Genomic DNA, 20,000 nt, shown 5'->3' with positions numbered 1-20,000 from the left:
AACTGAAAATCGTTTTAATTTGAACTCAATCTACTGAGACTTCGACGGTTGAAAATGATATTTTTAAATGAAGGATCCACTTAAGAGCCAGTTTGTGGTGTAACAAAACTGCTGAATGCCTTAATTAACTAAGTGACAGAGGTTACGGCGTTATGAATAAGCTCGGTCGTACATGCCATTCCAATTATAAAAATAAATTACTAAAAACGTTTAAATCTCTAGCCTTTTGTGCCGGAACACAATTCGCTTTCATCCTCTCTTGGTCAGTTTTCGATGTACAAGGAGAATGAAATCACAACCATTTTAATAAGAAACGGAGAACTGTTGGGGTATTCTTGAAGTTCAGTCGAATTACAATGAGCGAGAAATGCCTGATTTCACTGGACCTTCAGTTGCAGTGACCACAATTTAGCAAAGTAAAAGGAAACAACTCAGGTTTCCTTTGGGTGATATGTGTAGTCGAGAAAACACAACGATTTGGGTAATTGAGAAGTTAGAAATAAATGGAGGCAAAAGCAAGTACAGTAGTTTTAAATTTTGCATGCCTTGAGTTCGCTCTGACGAAGGCCGACCAACGCTTGAACATCAAGGAGCACACAAATCTTTGTTGTGGTGGTTACTTTACGTTTATCATCTCGTTTGATAAAAATCTGATATTGTTGGCTTTGTACCTAAAATAAGAAACAGTGAATTAAAAATATACTAATTTTAAGATCAACATGCCACTTAAGCCCGTCACCAATAATGGATGATAATCTTAGAGGCTCCTGACTGACTTTAAAAATAGAGCTGTATGCCAGTTTTCTATGCCCATTCAAGGCCTTCCTGCGTAGTGTTCCGTGTATGCTGTGCGGTTTCCGTGTATGTGATCACGGCTTGAATGACAGCTCAACTGTTCAATATCTAAGTACTTATTAACTGGTTTTTGACGACAGTGTGCCCCACAAAAGAAGTGTTCATTCTCTATCTTCACTGCAAAACCATTTCTACCGATACAGTTATAGAACCAACTTCTTCCACATTGCACAAATGTGAACAAGTTGGAATCAGATCACAAAAAGACGGCTCAATGTTATTGTTAATGCGACGTTTCCTTTACCTTATATGGTCGGTCGCTTGTTACTACTCCCTATTGTATAACGTGCTGAGGGCCTCTCCTTAAATTTTAGCTCATTTAATGGATAACAGTCCAATAAAAGTCGCTAAACCAGTCAGCAAAATTCTTACATGACAATTTAAGGCTTTCTTGGCCAACCAGTAAGAAAATATACCAGCAATAACACTTCACATCAGCTTAACAGTACACCCCATTGAGGTACGCCATCAGGCCAAGGCAGGGAACCATTGTAGTTACGCTAAGAAAACTCATCCTTAAATGCATTGTGTTCAATTTAACCCCGCCACACTACCCCAGTGATGACCACAAATCATGTATTAAATTAAATAACATCCTTGCACATTTTGGAGCGTGAGATATATCACGTTCCTTTGGTAGCTAGCGAACGCTTGCATCCATAATTACATAGTTCAAATATTTGTGGACAAGACGTCGAATGTAAATTGCTGTAGTAACCGTGACACTCCAAAAAATCCGTCATTGTTTAACAGTGAAGTCATGGCAACATCTTACTAATGAGCTTTTTATGAAGTGGCTAAATATGGCGGAAACAAAGTTGTGACGCGTATAACCGGTTAAAAACTTTATTATTTAAATTAGAACATCATAGCTTAGTAAAAGAACCACCATATTAAAATATACTATGAAGTGAGTCATATTTGTAGCAAAAATTATTCTGCGGTATGATTTCCTTTAACTAAGCGTTAACTCAATTCCTGTTGTTCTTTTGCGGAAGTGGTGCGGGCAAGAAGTGCACTAACTAGAACCAACCTGGCACTAACTTGCTTTCCCCACGTGCACCGCGACCCATTTTCTTTGTTTGTTTTTTTTTTTTGCTGGCAAGATCGCTGTCGCATCCATCGTTGTTTTTTCAACTCCCTATCCTCTGTAATAGGGAATGAGAGCAAAGAATTAGTCAGATCTCATTCAACTGACCGACGGTTTTTTTTAACTCGCGTACGTTACGTAACCCGCAAGCGGGACCTTACGGTTTATTAGTTGGAGTCGTTTGCTCTTGAATGGCACGGTCAAAAGCACGTTCGCCTCGAAATCCAATTGCTTCAAAATTTTATGAAGTACTTATCAATGGAAAATCTTACTCAAGAAAACTACTGGCGCCAGTGCATGCCCTCCACTCTGGTCATTAGGGAGCTTAAGCAACGACAACGGCGACGGCAACGAGAACGTCATCTCAAAATATAAATTCGCGTTATTGTAATCGCTTCGTTACTATTTCAACTTTTTTAATATGACGGGGGTGTGGTAGTTCCTCAAAAATGACGCTGGTAGGAACGGCGCTCAATTTAGGGCAGAAAATGAAAATTTATCCTCAAGTAATGACGTTGTCCATAAAACCTCAAATTTGGCTATTTCACGTTGTAGTTTTGCTGACGACGGCAAAGAAATGGACAAAAGTGAAAAATGCACGTGCAGGGCGTGCAAAGCTATTGTTTTTGCCTACTAAATATGCAAATTTGTGACGCTCTCGTTGCCGTCGCCGTTGTCGTTGCTTAAGCTCCCTATTAATCGAGAGGTAGACTACGCTTACTTGAAGCTCCGACTGTATTTCAACTGTTTCAACACCCTAATGCAACTCTTTGAGACACAGAAATGAGTTTATGAACCAAGTTGATTTGTTAAATTGACCACGGTAGAGAAATTTGAAAGTCGACATTTCCAGCGTCAGCCCTTCGTCAGAGCGAAGGGCCAACGTTTGAAAGGTCATCTTTCGAATTCAGTCTTTACGTGGTCAACTGACCATATCATCCCACTTGATAAACCCACTTCTGTGTTTCAACTCTCAAGGCGACGCTGCACCAAAGTTTGTTAAAAACCTGAACACCTTAATTCCAAATTTTTGTAGTCAGGAAGGGAGGTATCGCATATCGCTCAATGCAAAATTTGACCTCATAGAGGGTAAGAGGGGAATAGAGAGAATTAGAAAGAGGCAAATAATACAGAGAGGTGGAATGCGGGGGATGGTTACTAAATAACTATATTTTTTACGATGACTTGTATTCAAACGAATTTCTAAAAATAAGCTTGAAGATACTGATACTATGTTGCAAATGAGGTTGCTGAAAGCTCATTTCTTTAATATAACAATATTCACAACACAACATTTTTGGAGACGTACATTGTACTATTTATAAATTAATTTTGGTCCTCTGCCGTAGCGAATATAAATACATTTACAAATTCTGCCTTTAGAGACACATTATGTCAAAAACATTTTTGAAAGTTATTCAGATTTGCGGTTTCCCTGAGTCTAAATTTAAACGTTTTTATTGTTATCGAACTCTAACCCTTAGCCTTCCTAGACTTGTCAGTGATATGTACACTCTGTTTTTGAGTCACACAAATCATCCCATTCGACTCCCGCCACAGGTCCATCACTAGATCTTAACAATTTATTCCGAGTTTTCGTCGGCTCATCTCTAAGCTCGGCCACTTTTCCTCGATAGTGATTCAAGCCTTGTAAAGCGTCTTCTGGAATCTGCCCGATTTCTCAACAATCTTATTCGAGATGGTGTCCCGTTCAGTTATCCTTGCGCCGCTGTCGTTATTCTTATCGATGGAGTTGGCAAGTTGTACTTAGCACGAATTTCTTTACGGCGATTTTTCCCATCTTCTCTTTCTCTTTGGACTTTCTTTTCATCTTCACTGTTCCAGACGTAAGTCCGAGCATTGTAGTCTCTATCTTTCAAATTGTATTTTTTCTTCATCTTGTTGATGCGCTCTTTGCTATCCGTTGCGCGCTTTTCGTACTCCTCGCTGCTTTTCTTTGTCTCATTGATTTCATTCCCTGTCACAGGAGCTGATCTTCTTCTTGTGACCTTCATATGATTATTTCCTTGATAACTGGAAATGAAACAACGCAAAAATTAACTTGAGAACTTTCGATGTTGATTACATCTGTTACCTCCTAGCAAGACACTGAAAAGAGTTTTACATCAGTTTTACAAACTAAAGCAAACTACTTTGTTTATAAGAATCTTTTTCATAAGAACGTTGAGGCTGAGATTAACCAAAATTCTAAGAACGTATTAAGAACATTCCTCTGGCTGAGAGTCGATCAAGAACGTTTTATTTTGCTAATTTGTATTTTAAATAAAAGAATAAAATAAAGGTAAATAAAAGTAAATTATGCCAAATACTTTAATTTGGGGCATAATTTGTATAACATATCAATGGCTTTCTTAGTGCATGATACACATCTCAGTTAATATGTTTGTAATTATGAGCAGTTCTTATTTATAATCGTTCCAGAATAACTTCAAGACCATCAAAGTCATCAGGTAAAACAAAGTCTTATGTAAATTATAGTTTAAGAACATCTTAAAGAACGTTTTCAGCCTCACATCTGAAAAATTGATAAGAACGTTCACCCTCAGCTCCAAAATTAGACGTTCTTATAAAAGAAAAAAAAAAGGGGTACTTTCCTATTTCATAGAACTTAAAATCACATGCTCCGATTCCCTTACATTACGTAAGCGGTTTCAGATGAAAAATGGAACATAATAACCCTTTGATTCCCAACAACGCAACTCTGAACAATTATTGGTCACTGTCAACACTATTACCGAGTCTCAAAGGCACAAAAATATGGTATTTTAAGTGCAATATAACGCTGGATTTGAGCGGCTTTTATCAGGAAGGAAAAACACACCACCTCTTTCTAAGTTTGTAAACATTGCAATATAAAGCCAAATTTAGGAAGAAAATATTTGCAAAATTAATCCCGTTGTCTAACAATGCTCGATACTTCGTTCTTTGACCATCTTTCTGTATTTTTTGACTGTGCTTCTTTGTGATTTGCGTACGTACAATGCTATTCTGGAGTTTTCTAGAGCATTAACGAAATTCTTTGTGTTGAAAGCAGAATCGCTGTGCCTTTATTAACATAACAAAGAGAACAAAGGTTCTTGTAACTTTGCGCAGTTCTAAAAAAATAAGTTTACCATTCATTTAGATCCATAGAGAAGTTCCAAACCGGAGAAACGGCAAAGCTAAGAGAACAGCCAGAATTTGAATACAAATACCATAATGTTTTTAAGCCAGGTTTAAGTGTTCTAACTAATATTGCTCACGCAATGTGAGAAGAAAACAACGATTTTCAACTGAATGGATGTCGAACAACTTCGCACGAACTTCACGAGATACATCTCGTTCTGTTTAAGTGTTGGATGATGACATTTGCAAAGTGGACGATCCTCTTAAGCGGATACTGCTCGTATTGAATTGGAAGTTTCCTTCGGCTTTCTGAATAATATTGGCTTCTAGATCTTTCACGACCGCGTAAATGAAGTCTTATGGTAAATTATGACAAAAACAATGAGGTCAAACGCACGGGGTTCTTCAAAATAAAAGAAAAACCGAAAAAACACAGAAAACATGAACTAAGCACTACGCTGTGTGTATTTCCACCCCTCCAAAGTTTTTGTTTTGTCTTTTTTTTTCGCACAAAGCCTTTCTGACACTAGAATATTTACGCAGTATTGTATTGTAATTTAACTGAACCGTTGAGGAAGTTAAATGATTTGTTTTTCTCTCAACCTGGTTACAGACCGCTTAAGATATGCGTAAGGGAAATAATGCTTTTATATTCGAAGCGCAATATCTGGATGCCAAATACTTGTCGGCGACTATTAATTGGCAGATAATAAAGTGGTGGTTAGGATTCCATCTACACATAATCCGCCTCACAGCGTGCATGCTACATTTTCATCAAAATCAAATATTATTTAAAGTCAATCAAACGTTTGTCAGACTATCAAAAATGCAGAAGCACGTGCGATTTCTCAACGTTGATTTCAAATGTTTTCAAACTTTTCTAAGTCACTAAATTATCCATAGAGCGTGAGATTTTGATTTTGATACTTTCTAAACGCGTGAATAAAGCCTGCCCTTAAATCGTATTCCATGTTATACTTTCAATTCTTTACCTTGATACTTATTAAGTTATATAACTTAATCAAAAATCAACAATAAGTGACTGTGCTGAATCAACAACTGACGTGCAAATCCCAACCGTATGGTAAAATCATCACCTTCAATCTGGCTATAATATCACCTTGCGCCTGCCTACACGCGAACTGGTTTTTTCAATCTCATAATAACTAGTGATAAAAAGGTCGAGTGTCAAACTCACCTCTCGCTTAATAAATTTGTCTGGGAACCCCCTACATTGTTCGTTTTCATCCATTTGAGATAAGAAAACTCGTTGAGGTTTCCTTCGCTTCTGCTAAAACTCCGTTTGTGTTTGAGGTACTCATTGTATTCGGGAGCATCCAAATCAATAATTATATTGTCCGCGTTGAATGGTACATCCAATGACTCAGAAGAAGACGAGGATGATGCGTATGAATCGGTGCTTTTTTCTTCCGCAGGTTTAGCATCGCTCGAGACCATTTTATTTCCCATGATGAAAGGATCTCTATGTACTTACAACGAGCAACGGAGTCTGAATGAGTAATTTCGCCGCGCGTTAAAGAATTTATACGGTCGGGGGACCTCGCCTTTGTTTTCTTTTGTTTTATTACCCACGTAAATATCACTATAATCTGTCTCTCCTCGTCGCACTTTCTGATTGGGTGTCGAACTTCGAGGTCAGCTAAAACGTGATCACGACATCATGCCTACGAAAGTCAGACAGGAAACATCAATTTATATCAAATTTCAAAACGGTAACACGAAAAACTAGGTAAATAACACGTACTGTTAGATTGGGGGTCTAGATTAGTTGTAGAGGTTTCACATTTGAGAAAAAAAAGAAGCTCTCCGCTTGCTGAATATTCTATATAAAATATTCGAAACTTAAAACCTCACAATGCTGTACAAATTGATATTCCATTGTTTTCTTGTTCAGATCGGAGATAGATAACGCGATAGCCTTTTAAAGCTTGGCTGCACTTAAGACGAAAATTTAGTTTTATCAAACGAACTGTCAAAGGTTCTCCGTAAGAATGATTTGTTAGCTGACCCTGCGAGCTAACGTATCAAGCGTCAGCCCTGCGTCAGAGCGAAGGGATGTTAGGGAATTTTAAGAAACGGCAACGGCTACCGCTACGACTAAGACATTGCCACAATACAGTAATATCATTGGTCGAAAGAGCATAAATAATCGCGTGATTTAGCGGTCCTCTGAATAATGACGACGTGAAATCACCAAATTTTAAGTCTTGACGACAACGTAAACATGCAACTGAATCCTTCATTATCTATTTTAACTCTGAAACCGCTCGTACCAATTTATTTTTAGGATACTTCGCCCATATTGTAGGACGTAAACGAGTCTGAATAATCGCGAAAGACTTATGATACAGCAAAGTTATATTTTGAGGTGACGTTTTCGTCGACCGTCGCCGTCGTAGATCTTAAAGTCCCTGTTAAATTACCTGTACTACGGTCGGACGAAGATTTAACGCTCCGGCGAAACATTAACTCACGAATCCTTAACTTGCTCTTATCTCAAATTTTCGTGTTTTTCACCTTTCAAAGAGCTGACACATTTTGTGCAACATAGTCATAGTAACGTCACTGCTAGCATTGCAGTAAACATAGGAAATGACGCAGTCGCCGCTAACCCGGGAGCCTCAGGGTAATCATAACTTGAACCTAATGAAGGGGCAAATGAAGCCTCCTAGCAAGTTTTTACAACGAACTAAATCCATGAAAGGAAACTGTTCACACTATCAACATTGATACGGAAGGAGGGAAGGAGTGGGGTTAAAACATAATAAGGCCGCCGTTGACTCTGGTGAAAGTAGCTGCGAAAAGAGGTTTCGTCATGCAACAGAAGTTACATGTAACAGCCGGGACGAAACGTTTGATTAAACTATTAACTCAAGACGATCTTTTATGAACTACCGTATTGAAGTTTTATGTAACGACTTCAATCCTCTATTTTATCATTTCTTTAAGCTATCTCCGATCGACAAACCATTGAAACATCGTCAATTTTCAAGAAATATCCAGTTCTTCTGATTGCATCCGGCTTGCTTTCGCCGAAAACGCGCTCAGGTGAACCCAGAAAGTCTTTGGAAACAATCCTTGTCTACGTTAATAAGGAGTTGAATATAAGGACCGCAAGAATAAAAATAGTCTAGATGAAGCAAGTCAAACGCTTTCAGCTGTCTCCACGACAGTGATCCAGATATTCTGATCTCTTGAGACATTGACCTTGATGCTTCGCATTTCAGTAAATACAATACGGGAGGGTAGTACATTAAGCACTTCGTTAATCAACACTGTTCAATAAGCTTTATTAGTGCGTGTAACTTCATGAAAAGAGAGGATTAAATAGGGATTTATTATATATATGGTATACTTGTAAACAATGGTCGCATTCTCAGCTTTTTCCGTTTAATTTATCGTGTCTGGAGGTCAGGCAAGCCCGGATTTTTTTTAGGGTCTAACTGCGATAATGACTTTCATTTGCTGAATCAGTGCCGGGATAACCCACGATTTTGATCATTTGACATTCGACATCGATTACGCTTTTTCAGATGAAGAATTCAGTGGGCCAACAGTCGACTTAGGCAGCTGTTGCTCATTTTTACCCAATAATTGAGACATTAAGGATAGAAATATTTCACAATTAATAAACAGCGAAGTCGTTTGCATCTGTAGTGTATTGAGAAATGTTTTTGCTACTTTTCATTAACCTCCGGAGGTGCATAAATACAAACTTTTTTCTAATATATAGGCAAAAATTTGAGCGCGTTGATTGGCTTAGAGCACGGCCATTAATCCCAAACAGAGTGAGTAGAGAATAGCCTACTTTCGATATATTACCTGTAAATATTATCGTAATAGCGTCAATAGAACGAAAGATACAGTTCAGTCTTTGAGAGTGGTTTCTCTGTTGTCTTATGTTCCGAAAAAATGCAGCAGTTATGGGGTATACAGAAGGTAAAAGTCAGCAGTGAAAGAGTTGAAGTTCATTCCTAAACAAAAGGCATCATTTCGAGGCTCTGGGGAATAAACTCATACAAACCTTATATTTATTCCCCAGAGCCTTGAGATGATGCCTTTTGTTCAGGACTGAATTTTAATATATCGAAATCGGTGTATTAGTAAACGGGTGAATTCGAAATTTTTGCATTGGTAGCCAATCAAATGCGAGCCCTGGATGGCGCAATTGTTTATTTTTCACATGCAATTTGGAATAAATAAGCACTTGTAAATTTTTTCAGACTACAAATAAAATTGCACTCGCCCTACGGGCTCGTGCACTTTTGTGCGCCTTCGAAAAAATGTACTGCTCGTGCATATTTGTTCAAATCCTAATAATATACATGAAAAATTACTCAATTCTGATTGGCTAAGAGCAGTGCAGTTCAGGTGTAACACCAGTGCAAAAAAGTGTAATGAGCGCACCGTTGGCTTCCTGGGAGAATACCCTCGCTTAAGAGAGTAAAGGAATTGCCAACGTTAAATAAGGTGTACCGTTACCTTTACCCTTCAGGAGCTCATATATACAGGGGCGCCTCTATCTCCCATGCTTGGCCTACAAGGAGTCAACCCCGAGTTGATTTATTTATAGAACGCCTCCCTTGGGACATTCAGCAGGCCAATCAAAACAGAGCTATTTCAGCGTCAAGGGAAATTTGATACTTTTTGCGGGAAAAACCTGTTCCTAAAAATAAATTAGATAAAGGCTCCTCCTGATGAGCCGCTGGTTCTCTACATTTAAAACAACCTCGGCCCCAGGGGTCTCTCTTCTTCCCTTCCTTTGAAGGAAGAGAGACCCTGGGGACGAGGTTGCATTTAAAAGTTTTCTGTGGGTTGATCCCGATGCTTTTATTTGGTCGAGCCTCTTGTGCTCACTCTTAACCTCCTTTCCCCGAAATTGAAAATACGATCATCGCGTCGCCGTCCGAGTATTACACGGAATTTGACGAAATGAAGGTAACCTAGAGCTCTTGCACATGTCGGATCATGAGCAGACGTTAAATACGAGGCTCAGGTGACGATATTAAAGGTAACCCTGATAAAACAAACGCGATAACCGAGAACAGTTGGTTGTGCTAGTTTCAAAGCTCGACTCCCTCACGGGCTGTTAAACTGAAATAAGGATAACACAGCCAAACCTCCGGAGACAGTAAAATGTCGCTCACATGTATGAGGTGCTCGTAAAATAAACAAGCTTTGAAGGTAAGTTTACCTTTTGTGCATACTCTTGCAAGCCTTATGTTTCTAGTTGAAATCTTTACTGATGACTGTTACACCACAAGGTCTTAATTTTGAATACGTCAGTGGCCAATTAAGGCGAAGTTACGAAATCCGGCGCTTGTCTTATGTCGGGCAAAGGCCTACGTTCTGGTAAAACTGTTTGTTCTTATCATCCCTGGTGTGGATGCATTGATCTACACTTTTACCAAACGTGTTTCTGATGTCAAACGGTCCTTAATAAACAATGTTTACCTTTTGATAATTTAGAGCAAAACCCAGGTCACGTATGGAGCAGATTTGAAACCAAATTTAAAAGTATTAACCCCAAATCTGCACAATGACCGACTAAACCAGCCGTGCTCATCTTCTTTAACGAAAGTGTCACGCAACTACTCGTGGCCTTGCAGTTGCCACGTTCTAAAAGTAACGTGTTATCATACTTCCCCTGAAGGATTTTGCCGGAAACCATGCTGTCCGCTAAAGAAATCCTGGAGTCTTTGCGAAAGGAACCATTGTTTTTGGAGAGAGGGAAAAAACTGACAATTCACCCATTGGTCTTAGATGCAAAAGACGGTAAACTTCCCCTCAAGGCGGTGGAAAAGTTTCTTCATGAGTTTAGTATTACATCACAAAAGTCAACATCAAATCCATGGAACACCTAGTGACCAGGTAACGTACTAATCATACTGTGTGTTTGTCAATCCAAGGAGTGACACTTGAAGATTATACTCTGCCTGAAGCCAGACGATTTTACTCGTCAACTGAATTGGGAACCCCTAGGGAGGGCTGGAGGGGAAAGGAAAGTTAAGGATGTCAACTGTCTACATAGCCTGGGAACGCAGACGAATTCCGGCGCTAGTTTCTCTCCCCCGAAAAATAGCGTCTGCGAACTCGAGCTGCAAAACGATTTCTGTGACGCCTTTCCATCAAACCCTTTCTATGGGTGTTGGTTCTGGAGCTCTGATTGGCTAATAATTTTACGTCACAAAAATCGTTCGCAGACGCCATTTTTCGGGAGAAAGAAACGATCGCCGGAAATACGTCCTCGTTCGCAGGTTAGTGTCTACACTGTGTATCAGAGAGAACACAAAACGGCGACGTTGGCGGAAATTTTGGGGTTAACTGACTAAAAGATGCTGCATTATATATTGTCTGTGCCTCTTACAATGTGGTACTTTTTCTTGGATGACGACGGCGCGCGTCTTTAAGATTGTAAATCTTACAATCTACGACTTAATAAACGCTAACAACAACAACAACACAAAACGGTTGATAGTCCTTTGGCTCATCTTTCCTATTCTCTGCAATGGAACGTAAGATGTCCAAGAGCTAACTTCTAAAACACACGTCGACGAATTTTGTCTTCCTTCTTCGGGACCAATCAGCGGCGTTTATGTCACAGAAAACAAATTTCGTTGATGTGACCGTCATAGATATCAAGGCCGGTCTTCATATCGAGTGCTAGTATACTCGCTAGGCCGTCGACCTTTGTGAAGAGAGAACAGCGGTTGTCTCGATCCAAGCCTTTGCTTGTTTTCGTTGTTATTTATTGGCCTGGTACGATGAGAACTATCGAGACGGATTATCGGTGTAAAGTAAACCGACCTTAAGCTCTTTTAGATCAATCTGTAATACCCTTGAAAATGTCTCCAATTGAAAACAAAAATATACGACCTTGAAGTCATGAGCTGTCTAGAAATATCTGCGAACTTGCACGCCCACGTTCCATAAGACATCAAGAAACGTTTTTGGGTCACGAACGGAAACTAAAAGTGAACATTTCGCATGACAGGATAGCATTCTCTCCTAGGTATTTAAACTAATCGTCTCTAAAAGAGAAAAGCTATTACGGGCCTCCGCAGACGAGGCAAGTTGTTATCGACGACTACTTCCGGTAAACAACTTAATAGAATCGACTACTGTCAATTAACAAATTGATGTCAGTTTTTCATGCGTCTGTCCTGTTACTGATCATGAATTGCGTCATAACATTGTCAAATTAAAGTAGCTGTGGATCGACGAGGCGATAGCCGAGTGGATCCGCAGACTACTTTGACAAAATTTGTTTAAAAGGCAGAGGGGTCAAAATTAAGTCAAAACACGAGAAGAAAGCGAGACAAAAATGCGAGAAACTTCAATCTGACGCGAGCAATATCGCGTCATTATCGCATAAATTATAAATTTATGTGTCTGTCCGTTTATTGGCGAAAAAAAAATTAGCCAATGAGCGCACGAGAATTTTTGCAGTCATTGTAAAATTGCCGTTTGAGTTATTAAACATTCCACTCTGCAGATATGCCGACACAGAAGCTATCCGAGACTATTATAAGTTCTTCCTCAAAGGACAAGAGATGGCTATGGAAAAGTTACTCAACATGGCCAAGGCCATTGGTATTTCCGATCCAGATCTACAAAATTACGAGCCTCAAGCTGGAGCTCAAGCCTACTCTGCTTACTTCTGCCTTCTCGCTCACTACGGCGAGGCTTCTCAGCTCATCGCAGCCATTGCCATGAATTTTCCTCCGTTTGGTGAAATGTGCGGTAGGAGAAATACAACCTCAAAGAAGAAGACTTGGAGTTCCTTCGGTTTTTTTGCATATGTCACCTAGATGAGGAAGCCGTGAAGAAAATAGAAGCCTATTTAGCTTGTAAGAAAGGGAGACAAAATCCAATCGAATATAGACATATTAACAGATCCGTTAGGCTTTTGCAGGCCTATGAAGATATGTTTCTGGATAGCGTGTACGACTGACTTTAAAGCATCTGTTTAACGTTTCAAGATACCATATTCTCGACCTCCATAAGAAAACTCAGTGGCCATGTCTGCACCCGAAATAATTCATTGTGAATAGAAAGCCATTCTTATGCAAACTTTTTTTTTCGTTCAAAAAAAAAAAAACTGTCGATCACGTGACTGGAGACCTGCAAGTGGCGAAAAACTATGACTGGTCCCACTACCCTAATCGCAGCGGGATTCTTTTCCCTGGCAGCGTGTGTTCTTCCCGTATTTCTTTTTTTGAGGACCACGCCTTGACTAACCTATCTCGCGAATTGTTCCTGAGCCTTTCGTGATAAAGACTGTAGAATCTATAATTCAAATTTCCGTCAAAAAAATTTCCCCGCCGTTTCGAATTGACTACGTAAAAGGACAGATTGGGAAAAAAAGGAAATTTGCCAAATCACAAAACAGGGTGCGATGACTGACAGTTGCAAAAAAGACTAAACAGCTCATTGAAATTTCAACAACAGAGTCCCGCAATCACAGCCGCTCGGGTCGGAATCACGCATGCGTGACTTCGGCACGAGCGGCTTAGGAAAGGACACCAACAAGTTTATCAAAGGCGCATTATTTCACTTCTTTTACTTCTCGTTGACGTTCAAATCCTCAAGGCGGAAAATGCAGATATCTCGTCCGTAAGAAAAAAAACTATCCAGTTGTTAGTACAACAAGAAAATCCTGCCCCTTTGCAGCTTTATTACATTCCTTCCACCAAATTCAGGAATCACCTGGAAACAAAACAGTGAATCAAGAACGAAACTGAGCAACAAAATCAGCCACCTGTTGGGTGGACGGTGCTGTTCTCTCTGTAGTCCCAACGCAATCACTTGCAGTGTCTTTATTTCCAGACGAATATATTGGCGCACATTCTGATGCGGGGCCTTTGGGGGAGGTGATATAATTCGGTAAATTTGCAGTCGATAAGGAATGGGGACCAGAAATCGGGGCCACCGTCATCGGTTGAGAGCCCTGGAGTGGTCGCCATGCAGGCATATTAGGACGCCATTGCGACGGAGAAGGCGGTGGAACATTAAAAGAAAAATTAGGTTGCCAAGACAGTTGCTGGGGTAAATGTGGTGGTGGCGGCATCCTGGGAGGCGGTTGCCAATGATACCCAGTCCAGGCAGTTTGAACATACTCCTGAGGAGGAGGGAGTAAATGTGGATACTCTGGGGGGTGGGGTGGTAGTTGTTCCTGTACACGACTTTGTTGCGCCTGTGGCTGAAGTTGCTGTCCTTGGGAAGGTGTTTCGTGGTTTTCACTATGTGGTTCTTGTCTCTTATCGTTGATGTTTTTCTCGTGTCTGAACAGTTTAGGTGCTTCCTTTCTTGTATTTTTGCTTTTACTTTCTCCTGTATTGTTTTCGTAGTAGAAGGCTGGAGGAGCGAACAGTTGATCTCTTTCTTGACGCGGATCAAAGCGTGATGATGGAGGTCTGTCGGGTTGTTCTGCGAAAGAAATCACACAAATTCGAAAGATCTAGCATCGCGTTTACGTGAAATGATAGGATGCTACTACCAGGTGATCTGGTGACGTAATTCGGAGGACTGGGGAGAAAAATTTTAACGCCATATCCCACAACCGCGCGCGGCCTTAGGTGTTGTTTCCAAACTCCCTGCAGTATTTCCATCGCCAAAACTCAACAGATCATTCTGTGTCTACCACACCGGTGCGCGGTGGCTCAGTTTGACTCCGGTGGCTTGACGCGGTGGCTTTTTTGACTCCCAAGAAAAATCTATACTTAAATTCCTCTCACAACTTCAATGAAATGTCAGTCGGACAGATATTGTTAAATGAAGAATATTATCAGCTTCAGGTGTGATATTTATATAACACCAAATTTTCATGACTACCCAACAAAGAAATCCATGGTACTAGTTAGGAGAATGAGCTTTTTCATAGTGGAAATGAAGGGTTAAGAAGTTGCTCGATATCTGGAGCTAAAAGGCAAGGAATGAGTTGATATCAAATAAATTTCTTCAACTTTCAGAAACACGAAAATTGCAGTCGGCCGACTTTCGCTGTTTTCCGAAAGAGCAATGCTATGCTGAATCTGTCAATTCAAAGGTCTCATTACTCCAGAAAACCGAGATAAAGAATGCAACCAAGACAAATATAATAAAGGTGAGTGTTTGAAGCGCGGGTTATAGACGAAAAAGAGAAGTGATCCACACACTAACCTGGACAATTGCAAGGCAATTGTCTCTAATAGACACCTGAAAATTTTAGGTGGCCTCAACGAGATTCGACAGGGTTCGTGCACTTTTTCAGACCAAAAATTCAAGGACTTTTCAAGAACTTTCAAGGGCCACATTTTGAAATTTCAAGGACATCTTCTTTGTTTACGTCGAAGAATTTACCCATGGAAATAGTCCGACAGTACAATTCTAGCTCATTTTCCATAACGTACATGTCGCGTGAAAATAATGCAAAGGCACTGGTAACCATTCTCGACCCCACAGCCTATCGCGTTTGTATGACAATAATTGAGTGGCTGATTATTTTTACCGAAGTTTTCAAAGATTAAAAAGGCGGGTCAGAAAAAATTAATGGACTTTCAAGGACCAGGAATGAAGAGCAGAGATTTTCAAGGATTTTCAAGGCCTTGAAAATGTACTCTAAAAAATTCAAGGGTTTTCAAGACGCGTACGAACCCTGATTCGAACTCGTGACCTCTGCGATGCCGGTGCAATGCTCTCAGTCCTTTCACGAGAGCACATGACCCTTGACCTGCTCCCAACTGAGTGGCTTCATAGCTCAATAGACCATATTCGTATTCTCAGTGTTGGACTGGAACTAGCTTGCAATGGAGGCTAATGCAGGGAATCTTTTCAAATGCAAATGCTTTTTAATTTATTCCCCCGCATTAGCCTCCATTGCAAGCTAGTTCCAGTCCAATACTGAGAATACGAATAAGGTCTATTGATAGAGCATTGCATCGGCATCGACAACTGAATTTTTCAGGTCTCCATAAGAGACAATGTAAAAGGCACTTGCGGAGCGAGCCAATCTGTTGTCTTTGCTCATTAAATATGCAGATTTTTTACGTTTTCCTTCCAGTTGCCGTCATCCGGATGCTTAAGTTCCGCGATGAAACAACGCGGCAGACGCTATTCGCCATTTTTCTAATTTGAAAAGGGCAGAACTTAATTTCTTTTGTCAAGGATTGAAGTCCGCAACCGCATTTGGCTTCGAAAGTGTAAAGTGATCCATGCACTTACCTGGAAAATTTAAGCAAGTGTCTCTTACAGACACCTGAAAAATTTAGGTGGTTCCAACGGGATTCAAACCTATGACCGGTGCGATGCCGGTGCAATTCTCTATACCAACTGAGCTATGAAGCTACTCAGTTGGGAGAAGGTCAATTTGTTAGGCTCATGTATTCCCAAAAACTGAGGACTCAATTTCATTCATCGAGAAGAGCACTGCACCAGCATCGCAGAGGTCGTGGGTTCGAATCCCGTTGAAGCTACCAGATAAGTGTGTGGATCATTTCTCTCATTCGTCATATACAATCATTTATTCATAGAGAAAGGAATCTTGTTTACTCTCTTATCGTGTATTTAATGCAAGGCCAAAGTAACTTAGTGCGCGGCGCCACTTTAATTAAACATGACAGACACTCGCGGACACAATTCATCACCTTCGATGAGACAACCCCTGTGGACCCTATGTTAAATTATACATTTAATAGACACTTACTTATCTTATGCTGTGCCCACTCTGGCAAGCCTTGTTTTCCGTCAGTCTTCCAAAAGGGATCTACCTTCTTCTCTTCCTTTAACAACAACCTTTCCCCGATGTCTGTTTCTGATTTTGTTTTTCCATCACCTTTTTCGGAAACTCTAATTCCCTCGTTCTCAACACTAGTGTGACCTTCCGTAGCCGTTTCTCCAGCTGCTTCGTTTGTATCAACGTTCTTATCGCTTGTTTCCTCACCCAAATCATCATTCGACGTTTTGAGCTTTTTCAGTTTTCTTTCTCTTACTTTCGCGAGTCGTGCGTCTAGAGCTGCTTTCCTTTTGTCCTTGAGTTTCTGAGCGCGGACGCGCTGCTCCAAGGTCTAAGAATACAGAGGACTCAAATTAATTCATTTTCATCATGAAACCAAATATAAAATAATCACGAAACAAACAGAGCTGCGACATATCTGAAGCGTTTTACATTTGGAAGACCTCAGACAGCAAAGACCAGAACCAGGTTGCTAACCAGCGGTTTTCGTTAAAACAATGGTTTGTTGGGGTGCTCAGTTTCGCGGGCTCAGAAAACCTGGTTTTGGTCATTGTTATTTAAGGCTTTTCTTTCCATTCAACAAGTATTTGAAATTCGAAATTTCAGAAGCCAATGGAGCGGTACCTCACCGGATCACCGGTTGCACAGACTCGGCCTCAGCCACTGCGCAAACTCATGAATTTCGCGCAAATCCGGGAGATTCACGTTAGCTTGCTGTGAGCATAGACCTTATTCCAAAATGGCCGTCATTTTAAATATTCTTTTGTTCTTATTCAAATTAGCCCTAGATGCCTCGTTCTTGAGCTGAAAATTCAAAAGAATATTTTGCCTTGAACGAGGCATCAAGGTCTAATTTTAATAAAAACAAAAGAATATCTGAATAGCGGCCATTTTGGAATAAGGTGTACGAGCCTCTGGAAAAAACAAGTTGGTCCAATAGACCGAATGCAAAAATGGCCGCAAGTAAATTATTCTCTTGTCTTTGTACAAATTAGCTTGACTAGCATCGTCTTACAGCCAAGTTTCCTTCAATTTTGCACGTGCTAACGAGGCCAGTAAGGCCAACTAACACAAAAACAAAAGAATAAATTATTGGCGGTCATTTTGGCATTCGGTCAATGAAAAGAGACATTTCGTTCCAGCCCGCAAAACTAGTCAAAGTAGATCACCCTCAAAGGGTGTCCCAAAGAATCCGAATGAAGGGGTGACTTTCTACAGAAACCGCGTGGTGCTGCGTCAATGGCGAGTGAAATAGTCATTTTAGAGTTAGGAAACTCGACTGTATTGTTTAGGTGTCCAAAATTAGACGAGGGGACTTGTCCCCTCTCCTACACTACACCGACACGTTAATAAAGTGATCTATCTATCCCACAAAACTGAGAAATATCGTTGTCTTTGATCTCCGACCGAAATTTCGGAAAATTTTGGCGAGATGAAAAGTGTCCCTGGAGTTTTTGTTTTTTTTTTTCTCAACCCTGGGGTTACTATGGCGATTTATCTTAATCGTGTTTAGTGCTCTCCATGATTACAAAAACACAGCAAAGGTCGTTAAGATTGTTTCCTGGGCGTTGTCTGAAGGAAAAGGGAGGAAAAACCCTTCCGCCCCAAAAGAGGAGCATTTTGTAAAGTAAAAGGCTCCTAAACAGCGAAATTGCGATTGCCGCCATGTTGTATTACAAACCAATCCGTGAAGAGTTGTTCTCTATTTTTATCATACGTTTCCTTTGTTTCGACCAAAATAACGCCCTTTTTCTCACATGAGTGAAAACCGTGAATAAATTACGCAATTGCATTCCAAGCGATTTTCATCGCTCTTGGCACGGACGCCGACAACGATTTTCTGTTAGCGACTTTTCGTTGTACCTGCTCTCTCAGTTTATCCAACGCCTTCATTTGTTCTTGTCTTTCTCCCTCATCAGTTGAAAACTGGTAATACCCAACACCATGATTACGAATTTCTGCGAGAAGGAAGGAAAAAGAAGGAAATCGTAAGGAGTTCGATTTTGCATGATTCATTAAGAGACCAAAAAATTATAGCCTTTTCCGTCGTCTGTTTCAGTTTATCCTCTTACATAAGGCTTCAAGGTGATAAACTTTATTATCATATGGCCCGTACGGCCCCGCGCGCGCTTTCATAGCAAAACTATTAGGAATTGCCCGTATGAAGGCCGCACGCATTCGCGCGAGCAGGGCCGGAAAAAGTCGTACGGCCCTACTAGGAACACGTACTGCTCCGTGCGATGCAATTTTCGGGGATTTCGTCGCTTTTAAACATCCAAGTAATTTACAGCCAGAAAAGCAGATGCAAACAACATATTAGATAAATTTTCTGTGCATATTTTTGTTTTTTACTTTGTCCTAACTTCATCTTCTGAGTGCTCTTAAATAGTGTAAAGAGCTCATATGATAAAATGCTTATTGACTTAGTTTAGGTCGGGCCGGACAGGAAAATATTTGGCCCTCGGTCATGGCGTACGTATGCCACGACCTCGGGCCAAATATTTTCCCGCCCGGCCCTCCCACTCAGTCAATAAGTACATAAAGGTAAAGCTTTGTACGTAACGGACTCTTGAGTCTCTTGAGTCTCTTGAGTGAGGCTCCAGCACTTGGCTAAGTAGCCTGACTTCTGGCTGTTATACACAATTGTGGACAATAAAACGCACACAAACAATCACCACTCACACGCTTGTATCCAGTCGTATAAACGTGTAATTTTGGCACTTTCTGAGTGAAACATCATCTCCGATTTATTTTAGGACTCGCATTTCCAACATTTACTACACGAGAAAAATTCCCACATTCTCTCTTTATTTTGTCGTTTACTTGTGACATTGTAGAGTAAGAAACCGCCAACATAAACGAAGATCGCGGCACTGACCATCAAAACGAATGTCTTGATAATGCACAGGTCCGACCGGTTTATTCATTGCTTCTTCTTGTTCTTTCTCCCATTGTTTTCTCGTCATCTCTCTCCTCATGTCTTCAGACAAAAGAGTTGGTGGACTGAAAGAAGAGAGAAGATACAGCAGTCATTTCATTGGCGTAGCTTTAACTGCCAGAGATAACGGCAACTGTGCCTTTTCCACACTTACACTGTCACTCAAAATATGGCGAGTCATGAATCCCTTTTTTAACCCCGCATACGATGTGAAATTAGTCTCTTCGAATGCACTTATGTTAAGGGCCCCGCCACAA

The 20,000-nt window shown here is 40.4% G+C and overlaps 3 protein-coding genes, 1 non-coding gene and 1 pseudogene across 4 annotated transcripts in view; 1 reads left to right on the top strand and 4 right to left on the bottom strand.

The window, feature by feature from the left end:
* The window catches only part of LOC138052536 (2Fe-2S ferredoxin-like), a 103,447-nt gene that overhangs the window by 15,141 nt on the left and 68,306 nt on the right, over positions 1–20,000 (bottom strand). The window lies entirely within an intron of this gene.
* LOC138052535 (uncharacterized) lies at positions 3,177–6,620 on the bottom strand. The gene is made up of 2 exons (XM_068899076.1): positions 6,270–6,620; positions 3,177–3,979 (listed from the first exon to the last, which is right to left on the bottom strand). The coding sequence occupies exons 1-2, from the start codon at positions 6,539–6,541 to the stop codon at positions 3,661–3,663; spliced, it is 591 nt and encodes a 196-aa protein (XP_068755177.1). The 5' UTR covers positions 6,542–6,620; the 3' UTR covers positions 3,177–3,660.
* LOC138052534 (uncharacterized) lies at positions 10,152–13,166 on the top strand (annotated as a pseudogene).
* LOC138052532 (coiled-coil domain-containing protein 174-like) overlaps positions 13,755–20,000 on the bottom strand; it is a 20,680-nt gene continuing 14,434 nt past the window's right edge. Inside the window, exons 8-11 of the mRNA XM_068899073.1 lie at positions 19,684–19,808; positions 18,669–18,763; positions 16,776–17,136; positions 13,755–14,521 (exon numbers count right to left, since the gene is read on the bottom strand). Coding sequence (XP_068755174.1) covers positions 13,821–14,521; positions 16,776–17,136; positions 18,669–18,763; positions 19,684–19,808 — 1,282 coding nt within the window. The 3' untranslated portion in view covers positions 13,755–13,820. The remainder of the gene's footprint in view (positions 14,522–16,775; positions 17,137–18,668; positions 18,764–19,683; positions 19,809–20,000) is intronic.
* Positions 19,988–20,000, bottom strand: part of LOC138054744 (U5 spliceosomal RNA) — a 121-nt gene continuing 108 nt past the window's right edge. The window contains exon 1 of the small nuclear RNA XR_011133395.1: positions 19,988–20,000. This exon is cut by the window's right edge and continues 108 nt beyond it. This is a non-coding gene — a small nuclear RNA (U5 spliceosomal RNA).

This window comes from Montipora capricornis, chromosome 6 (assembly GCF_036669925.1).
Source record: "Montipora capricornis isolate CH-2021 chromosome 6, ASM3666992v2, whole genome shotgun sequence".
Taxonomy (NCBI): Eukaryota; Metazoa; Cnidaria; class Anthozoa; order Scleractinia; family Acroporidae; genus Montipora; species Montipora capricornis.
Note: the sequence above shows the minus strand (reverse complement) of the source record. Positions and strands in the feature narration are given on the sequence as shown.